General features: G+C 39.4%; 1 protein-coding gene across 1 annotated transcript in view; it reads right to left on the minus strand.

The window, feature by feature from the left end:
- Positions 1-886: 886 nt before the first annotated feature.
- Positions 887-9987, minus strand: part of MTMR8 (myotubularin related protein 8) — a 47278-nt gene continuing 38177 nt past the window's right edge. The window contains exons 9-11 of the mRNA XM_008048240.2: positions 6453-6578; positions 5559-5608; positions 887-1228 (exon numbers count right to left, since the gene is read on the minus strand). Of these exons, the coding sequence (XP_008046431.1) occupies positions 1024-1228; positions 5559-5608; positions 6453-6578 (381 nt within the window). The 3' untranslated portion in view covers positions 887-1023. The remainder of the gene's footprint in view (positions 1229-5558; positions 5609-6452; positions 6579-9987) is intronic.

Here is a 9987-nt window from a genome sequence, read left to right on the forward strand (position 1 = left end):
GTACTATCAAATAAGTACAAATGTTAAAGCAGAAAGACTCGTCACTGTTCTCTGTGTTAACAGGAAAATGGATTCACAGAGATGTAATTTATCCAGGCTACACCATAAAGTGGCCAGAGAAGTTAGGCTAACTACTAACTTGGCCAACAGCTGTGAAACAGGAATGGGTTGTGAAATAGTTACTTTCCTGTCTATTTCTTGTTCTGTGTCTCTAAAATAAGGAGAATACTGCTCACAGGTACTCTATCTTGTCAATTTCAAAAAGAACTTGTGTTTTGTATATTGTGGGGCTGATAGTTTAAGTCAGGGATGCAAACTCAATGGCCTACAGGAACTAGGCAGAAAATATTCAAAGTGGGGTTGGAGTAATAATAGAGTGCTGAGAACCGTGGCCAGCAAGAGTGAGTTTGCCTCATCCAAATGCAGCAGCTATTATTACGCTCTAGTTGATTATTGTCGTGAGAAAATGCAGGTACAATGTTGCCAGAGCTCCTGATTTTTCCCAGAATATCTTGGTACAGCAGCTTTTTTATTTAGGAAAAAAAAATCCTAAAACAACTGATTTTTATGTGAAATCTCCTGACATTTAAATATTGGCAACAAATTCACAGTTTAAAAAAAAATACTCCACAGACTAAACAAACCATTTCGCTTGGGTCAGGTTCAGTCCGTGAGCTGCCATTTTGTGATCTCTGATATGAGTGAGAAAAATGACTATAGATAATGACTACTCACTCATACCTGTACAGCAATTGATTCTTAACAAAGCCCTTGCACATCCATTGTTTGGTTCCTCATGATTGCTCTGAAAAGGAGGCATTATTATTCCTATTTTACAGATGATGAGGAACCTTAGGTTCTGGGAAATACCTGTGCAAACAATGAGTGCTTTATGCTTCAATGGTTCTTTTTATTATTGTTACCTCCTCCCCTTTCCTGACTGCTATCCCAAATTCTAGGTAGTGGGTAATTTCTTTTGCACTCATTCCTTCTCCCTACTCAGCATATTCTTACAAACTGAATTCACCTTAGATCTTCCCTGTCCTTCTGGCAGTTTCCAAGGAAGTTTCCAAACTGACAGGAGAAAACATGGTCATGGATCTCCAGCAGGAAGTTTTCATTAAATTCAAAGGCACAGGGAAACTGTTCCATTAATTGCCAAATACAGTCTAGGAACTGGGTGAAGATAGGGGATACTTCTTTAGAGTCCCCATCCAGGTGGCCACACCTGAGAGATGCAAATAAAGGTAAAGAAAGATACTGGTTAGCATCAGGGATTACACTATTTGGATTACTATAACAAGGTCACCTTTTGTCTCTGTTGGCATTGGCAAGGAAGCGCCTCATATCAAAATGCCAGCCAGAATTTCAAAACTAGTTAAACACAGTAGACCTCTTAGCCACTGGTATCCTTCACTATCATCCAAACTGTAAACCCCTTGGTCATCTAGTCTATTTTGTCTTACAACCTCTCTCCAACAAAACTTTCTGCAATGATGGAAATGTTCTGTTGTTGTAATGTCCAATATGGTAGTCACTAACTGTTAAGCACTTGAAATGTGGCTATTGTGGCTGAGGAACTGAATTTTTAATAGTATTTCATTTTAATCAATTTAAATTTAAATAGCCACATTTAGCTATATGTGAGCAAGGACCATATATATGTTGCTTACTGCACAGTGACTGTCACAAAATAGGTATTTAACCCATTTCCCATTTAGAAAATTAAAAAGTGCAGCTCACTGCCACATTCATTTAATTTTATATAAACATGCTCTTTGATGCTGAAGCAAATATGACTGGTTTTTAATGTGAAAATACAACATAAGAACTGTTCTTGTAGATATTTCTAAACAGAACTTGTCTCTAATCCTACTGAGAATTACCCAGAAGAAGAAGAAAATTACTATATTTTGTAAACGGAAATACCACTACTAAAAACAGACTATCACTATACTAGAGTATTGTGAAAATAATAATAAAAGCCATATATTTTGTGGCAAACATTAGGGGTGAGGTTAGGACTGTAATCCGTGAGTTATCTCGGGGTAAATGGTATAGCCGCAAGCACTAAGAGCGAGTATTCTCATGGTACACGGGAAAAGGGTTAAGAAACTTTTATTAAATGCATGAATAAAACTTCATCCCAGAACTATTTTATGTTTTTCTCCCCGATAATTCCTTTTTTACCAACCAGTCTACTGGAAACACTATTCCACTTGGAACCTACATGACTCCCTCAACTTCTATGCTGAATGTTCTCTACCTTCTGATATAATTGCAACCTGGCTCACAAACACCTAAACTCCTACTGTTGTTTCTAAACTATAGTTCTTCAATTCACCTAGAAGTTCTTACTCCACACCTTTTGAAATCTTAATTGCAATATCCCACTCTGAACACTATATATTATATTTCCAAAGGCTGCTCATCTTCTTATCTTCTCTAGTTCTCATCTCAGGACCTCTTCGCATGCCAGATTCCTGCTAGCTTCCCTTTCTTCCTTATCCAGCCTAGACTCCATAGACTGTCCCATCAGTTGCTTTTCTTCAATTTTCTGGCCTTTCTTGTCATTATTCTCCTTCAAAATCCAACCACAGATCTATGTTCTCTGCCCCCTCAACCTGATGAATAATGCTCAAGAAAATTATAAAACCATAAAATTTCACACCATTTAAAATTAAGTCTCCACACTCAGCTGGGACTTAATTTCTCAAGTAATCTTTATGTATGTCCTTAACATCATTTTCCCATTACCCTTACAGCTTTTGCAAAATTTAAACTATCTTCTCAAACTCCTAACATTTCATATCGTTCTTCACACTGATGTCTACAATGTCACTGAAAAAGATCAAGACCATCAAGTAAAGATCTAACTATTGTCTCTGACAGTCAAACACTTAGTTCCTTCCCCGCCTGTCTTCCCACCCAGTCTCCATGGAAGAGGTGTTCTTAGTTATAGCTCAAGCTAATCTTTTTTTTTGTACTGGAGCTTTCACCCCCTCCTGTTGGCTCAAAAGACTTACTCCACCAAAAACTCACTCTCTTTCATATTTTCGATCTTATGTTCTTTAATGTTTCTCTCTTCTTTGCACAAGAAACTGCTCAAACCTCTCTTGTCTTGAAATACCCGTCTTCAAGCCCATACCCTATCTAGGTATCACTGCTTCTCTTCTATGCCCTTCAGGATCTAGATTCTTGGAGATTTATTCTTACATTCTACTTCCTTATCTCTTGCTTATGCTTCCGTTCACTACCATTTGGCTTTTGCTTCCACCAGTTTCTCAAGTGGTTATCCCTAAGGATCTGCATATTGCCCAAGTCAATTATTGGGTTATTCTGAGGCATATGACACTGCTGACTATTCACTTGAGATTCTTCTCTATTTGTTTCCTTTCCTAGCCTTAGATTTACTCCTATCTCACCAATCACACTTTCACAGCCATCTGCACAGACTCCTTCCTTGACTAGACTTTCATATTGTCAGTATTATCGAAGGCTCAGTCCTGCTCCTTGGCTCTTCTTCCTCTATATACAATCTTTTGGGTTGCCTTATCCGAATCCATGGTTTAAACTTACATACAGGTAACTCTCAAACCTATAAACCTCTCTGTCCAGTTCAAAACTGGTGAGCTCCAGATTAGTACTAAAGAGTCTCCCTACTGAACATCTCCTCTCGGATATCACATGCCAAATACGTTCCAAACTGAAACCATCTTTACCCTAAAACCTGCCCTCTATCATCATGTATCCTCTATCTCAGTAAACCCAGTTACTAAAGACAGGCACTTTCAGTTCTACTAGACTTTTTCTCTCATTTCCTGGTTCTGTCAGTTCTACTTCTTGAAAACCCTTGTATGTGTCCCATTACACTCAACAATTCTGATAGCCTTCTAACTCATCCTTGTGCATCCAATTGCAATCTTCCACACTGCTGTCAGAGGGATACTTCTAAAATACAGATCTGATCATTACGTCACTGCCCTGTTCAAAGTCCTCCAATATAGGTTTACTTGTACCAAACAAAATAAAACAAACCTTTTAGCTTCAAAAAAGAAATAAAGACAAAAAAATAAAACAGGGCTTTGAATGATCTTCTCTTCACTGCCCACCTCCCACTGCCTCATTTCCCCTATTCTCCCTATACACCCTATGAATCAGCCATACTGAATTGCTTGCAGTTCCTCAAATACGTCATCCTATTTAATGCTTTTATGCTTTCCCACTTTTTTTTTTTGTTGAGTTGGAGTCTCACTCGGTTGCCCAGACTGGAGTGCAGTGGCCGCTCCCGACCACCACAGCCTCGACCTGCTGGGCTCTGGCGATCCTTCCGCCTCAGCCTTCCAAGTAGCCGGAATTACAGGCATGCACTACAACGCCCGGCTGATTTTTTGATTTATTGTAGAGATGAAGTCTCGCTGCCCAGGTGGGTCTCGAACCCGCGGGCTCAGGCAATCCACTCACCTCAGCCTCCCAAAGGCGCAGGATACTCATACTTTAAAGCTCAGTTAAAAAAATGTTACCTATTCCAGGAAGCTTTCTTTGCCTTTATGTGTTCCTCTGTCTTACCACTTATCATACTATACTGTCATCACTTATTTTCTTTTCTTTAAAAGAAGTAACTCAACTGGGCTCGGTGGCTCAGCCTGTAATCCCGCGCTTTGGGAGGCTGAGGTGATTGGATTGCCTCAGAAAGGCGTGGTAGCGCATGCCTGTAATTCCAGCTACTCAGAAGGCTGAGGCAGAAAGGATCGCCGGAATCTAGCAGGTCGAGGCTGCAGTGGCCGGGAGTGGCCACTGCACTCCAGTCTAGGCGACAGAGTGAGACTCCAACTCAAAAAATAAATAAATAAAAATAAATAAATAAAAGAAGGAACTCAGAGACCATATTTAACTCAGTCTCCCCAATTCCCAACATATTGACTGGTCCAGTGTTTATTGATGAAGGAAGAATAAATGGATAGGCCCAAATGTCTAGAGAGTGGCAATTAAATAAAATTAAATGAATGCACACCAATGAGAGAAAATAAGACTTGAATTATAACCTCCTTGAGAGTAAAACTTACATTTGATTTAGCTTTGGGACCTGCTATGGTATACAGCACATTGTTAGGTATTTTGCAAATATTTATTGATTGTTCTGATAACATACATAAAGTTTTAGTAAGGCTGTTTGGTTTATAGCAAACTATTAAACTTCTATTCATTTCCAAAAATTCATCCTTAAATGCTGCCTACTTCTGGAAGCCTACCCTGACCTCTTCATGCAGAATTAAGCACTTTTCCCTCTGACACCTGTGATACCTTGTCCTTCCCTGCAATATTTAACAGTCTGATATAAATACTTATATTCCTTGAAGGCAGAGATAATATTCTGGTTACCTTTGTAAACTTAGTGCCCTAGCATAGTATCTGGAACATTTGTTTCTTGATGAAAAGAGATTTATGACATGTTTAACTCACTGCTCCTTCCTATACAGGAGCATACTGGGGTTTTGATATATTTCACCCTAATGAACTCTCCTCAGCCCCCGCCCTCAAAACGAATATATTTTTACCTTTGGGAAAACTTGTGTCCCATGGATATCCATTCCTTCTCTATGAGGATCTTCATTTTATAAAAAAAAAAAAAGAAGAGTTTGCATTAGGAAAATCATAACATGAATTAACCATACACACAAGAATGTCAGAACACTTAGCTAAAATGGTTGAACTGATCATAAAATAAAGTTAATTTCCCAAATGATAACTAAGTAACTGATTTAATTTATAGGCCTGTACAGGCTGCCTTCAAATTTCAGATGCTTTCAAAAGAAATCATTCTGTATTTGTATTCAGTGTCACATTTCCTTTGGCCTTTGCATGATACATGACAAATCATTGGGCCATAACTAAATGCAATCCTGAGAAGCATGATATTAAATTCAATCTTTGAAAAACAGAAATCCAAACCCAGCATTTGGGTTTATACCAATAACAGAATGATTTTGGAACATTTAAAAAAATTTCTGAACAAATGAGGATAAGCCACTATTGTGAGTTCTATTTCTTAGAAAGATCAACTGAGAAGTTTTGGATTCAGCAGTAAAAAACAATTATGAGTTTAACATTCAAACAGCTGATGTGTTAAAGATGACGAGCACATCAGGTAGCCTATTTATTTAACAGTCACCCATTCAGCTTTGCAAACTCTTTGAGCTTTTCCTACTCCTTGCAAAAGCCTATTACATGCAATTTACCTTCTGATAGGTAGAAATATGTTCACTGTACAAAAGAACATTTATAGACTGCAAACACTTTATTCAACTGAAAGAAGCTAAATTTAAAAGCAGGGCTATTTTTGTAGATTGAGAGCTCATACTTGCAAAAAAACAAGTTGGTTGAGAGTTCTTTTTGATTTTTTCACAGTCTGTCACTCATGTAAAGTAAAATATAATCACATGCTATCTTACCATGAGTCCTTTGAATGTCCTATAAAATGGATCTAGGAGGATGCTGGCCACTGAGCAGACTTGTGCTGTGCAGTCCCACCCATCAGAACAATGGACTAAGACACTGGCTTTTTCTACCTTCACTGCCTGTGAAGACAAGAGGCAAAAAAGCATAAGCAACCTTTACATAGCATGTTGGGTTAATAAAGATGTGCCAAATACTATCCCTTAAGCACAGAAAACCTGTTCTTACTGGGATATATTAATTTATTCTCATAATATTGGCATCCTCTATGGGGAATGAAAAAGAAAATAATGAAATGCAAGAGAAGGTGTGCTTACCTAATAGGAAAACAATCCATGATACAGGGTAAAAAGAAAACCAAAGGAAGTTCTAAATTCACAAAACTTCTGAAGAAAACAAGGATCAATTCTCAGAGGAAGAAGTGAGCAGGAGGAAGAATTTATGCTCAAAAAGAACAGTTCTGTATTCCAGTTCCAGATCTGATAATGATCTGTTTTAGTCTTATAACCACAAATCCTCCTAACTTAAGATGGAAGGGCTAGCCTATCTTAGGTCAGGTTTTTATACAATCAAAATGAGGTAAAGATCTGGGCAGTTATTCAGCCTGAGCAATTTGGTAATGATAGATATTGATCATTTACTTATTCATTCTAACACTTGGGTACCCCATAAGCCAGGTATGTGATAGGTATTAGAGATACAAAGATGAGACTCAGTTTCTGCCTTTGAGGAGCTCACAAACAAGTCAGGGTAAACAATGGTAAATAATTACAATTCAGTGGAAAAACTGCTGTTATAAAATAATGTGTAGTAACTATATCCTTTTGCAGGAGCCAGGGAAACTTGAGCCTCGAAGAAAGAGTAGCATTTACTCAGGCAAGGAAGAAGGACATTAATTGATTCACTCATTCATTCATCTGAACCCCTAACCAATAACTACTGAGTGACTGCACAAGAGGCACTATGATGTGCACTGGGAATACAAAGAAGACAGACATTTAAATGCATGACTGCAAATCAATGATAAATAAAACAGTGAAAATCCACACCAGCTACAACAAAGGCACAAAAGATAACCAGAGGGGAGGAGACAACTAAACAGTGCGTCTTAACAGATGGACATGCATTTGCCAGATGAACCAGGAGGAAACGACATCCAAGGCAGAGGGAGCAACATAACAGCATATACACAGGCAAGGAGGCATGGCACAGGGGAGGAATGCTTAAGTAGTTTGGTTAATGGTTCAGGCTAGGCTGGGAATGAGAGAGTAAGTAGAAACAGAGATGGCCAAGAGGGAATGGGTCAGACCAACCAAATTTATTTATCTATCTATCTATTTATTTATTTATTTTTGAGTTGGAGTCTCACTCTGTCGCCCCGACTGGAGTGCAGTATCTATCTATCTATCTATCTATCTATCTATCTATCTATCTATTTATTTATTTATTTTTGAGTTGGAGTCTCACTCTGTCGCCCCGACTGGAGTGCAGTGGCCGCTCCCGGCCACCGCAGCCTCGACCTGCTGGGCTCCAGCGATCCTTCCGCCTCAGCCTTCCAAGTAGCTGGAACTACAGGCATGCGCTACCACGCCCGGCTAATTTTTTGATTTATTGTAGAGATGAGGTCTCACCAAGTTGCCCAGGTGGGTCTCGAACCCGCGGGCTCAGGCAATCCACTCACCTCAGCCTCCAAAAGTCATGGGATTACAGGCTGAGCCATGGAGCCCGGCTCAAATTTTTTTTTTTTTTTTGAGTCAGGGTTTCAATCTGTCACTCAGGCTGGAGTGCAGGGGCACGAACATGGCTCACCACAGCCTTGAACTTCTGGGCTCAAGTGATCCTCCTGCCTCAGCCTCCTAAGTAGCTGGGAATGCAGATACACATCACCATGTCCAGCTAATTTATTTTTTATTGTTTTGGTAGAGATGAGATCTTGCTATGTTGCCTAGGCTGGTCTTAAACTTCTGGGCTCAAGCAATCCTTAACACCCCAAAGTTCTGAGAGTACAGGCATGAGCCACTGTGCGCAGCCTCAATTATGCATTTTATCTGGTAGCAATAGGAAGTTGAAAGTAGGGGACTGCCATGATCAGGTGTGCAATTTGAAAGGTCACAGTGGTGGCAGTAAGGATAATGGATTGGGAGGACATAAATTTATATAAACGAGGACCAGTCAGGGAGACACTAAAATCATGAAAGGCTATAAGAGCCTGAAGTAAGGTAGTAGCCATGGGACTAAAAAAAGAAAAGAAGGAAATTTAATAGAACATAGTGAAATAATCGATATGAGATGAAAGAGAAGAAAGAGTCAAGGCTGACTCTGCAATGTGTAGCTTAGTAACTAGGTGGATGCCAGTACCATTAGTCTGAATAGCAAACACAGAAGAAGAAGAAAGTTTTAGGTAGCAGTGGGAGTAGGTAAGAATATTCAGTTTGGCCATGATAAGTTTGATGTCGTTGAGGGTCATGCAATAGAGAATCCAGTGAACAACTGGATATGTGAGTTTCAAGTTCAGGAGAGGGAAAGATCTGAGTCACAGTATAGATTTGGCCACAATCTGAACAGAGATGGTAGTGGAGATTGTGTGCATAGTTGATAGTGTCCAAGCAGAGACCAAAAGTGAGAAAAGACCTTAAAAACTACTTACAGTAGTCAGCCTGCTAAAAAGAAGCCCAAAAGGTAGAAAAAGACAGGACGGAGTAGTTGGATTAAAGTCAAGACTACAAAAAGGGTTCAAAGAAAAAAGGGTCAACAGTGCCAAATGTAACAGAGAGATAAAAATAGAGCAAAGATGAAAACGTGATTCTTAGAGGTAACAAGTCAAAGATCATGAGTGACCTCAGCAAGAGCAATAGTACCTTATATGGGAATTTGATCACAGAGGGCTGAAGGGTGAAGGGAGATAAAAAAGTACTAATAGGAAAGGTCAACTACATTTTTGTTGTTGTTTCTATTTTTTTAAAGACAAAGTGTCACTCTGTCACACAGGCTGGAGTACAGTGGTGTGACCATAGCTCACTGCAACCTTGAGTTCCCAGGTTCAAATGATCCTCCTGACTCAGCCTCCTGAGTAGCTAGGGTTACAGGCATGTGCCACCACACCTGGCTAATTTTTTTTTCTTTTGGTAAAGATGGGAATTTCACTATGTTGTCCAGGCTGCTCTCAAACTCCTGGCCTCAAGCAATCCTCTCGCCCTGGTGTCCCAAAGTGCTAGACTTACAGGTGCTAGCCACCATGCCCAGCCAACCAACTACTTTTCAGAGGGCTCTAACCAAAAGGAAAAAGAGCAATGGCTAGAAGGAGTTAAGAAAGGTTATTTGTTCTTACAGATGAGAAAATATTTGTGCATACTTCTGAGGAAAGAAGTCAACTGAAAGGAATAGGTTGAAAATGTAGGAAAAATAAAGTTTAACTGACAGAATTGGTTCCTTGAAGAAGTAGGAGTGTTCCCTTTTCACCACATCCTCTCCAGCATCTGTTATTTTTTGAGTTATTAATAATGGCCATTCTGACTGGAGTTAGGTGGTATC

The sequence above is a fragment of the Carlito syrichta genome, unplaced genomic scaffold (assembly GCF_000164805.1).
Source record: "Carlito syrichta isolate Samal-C Ts95f unplaced genomic scaffold, Tarsius_syrichta-2.0.1 Scaffold122965, whole genome shotgun sequence".
Lineage (NCBI taxonomy): Eukaryota > Metazoa > Chordata > Mammalia > Primates > Tarsiidae > Carlito > Carlito syrichta.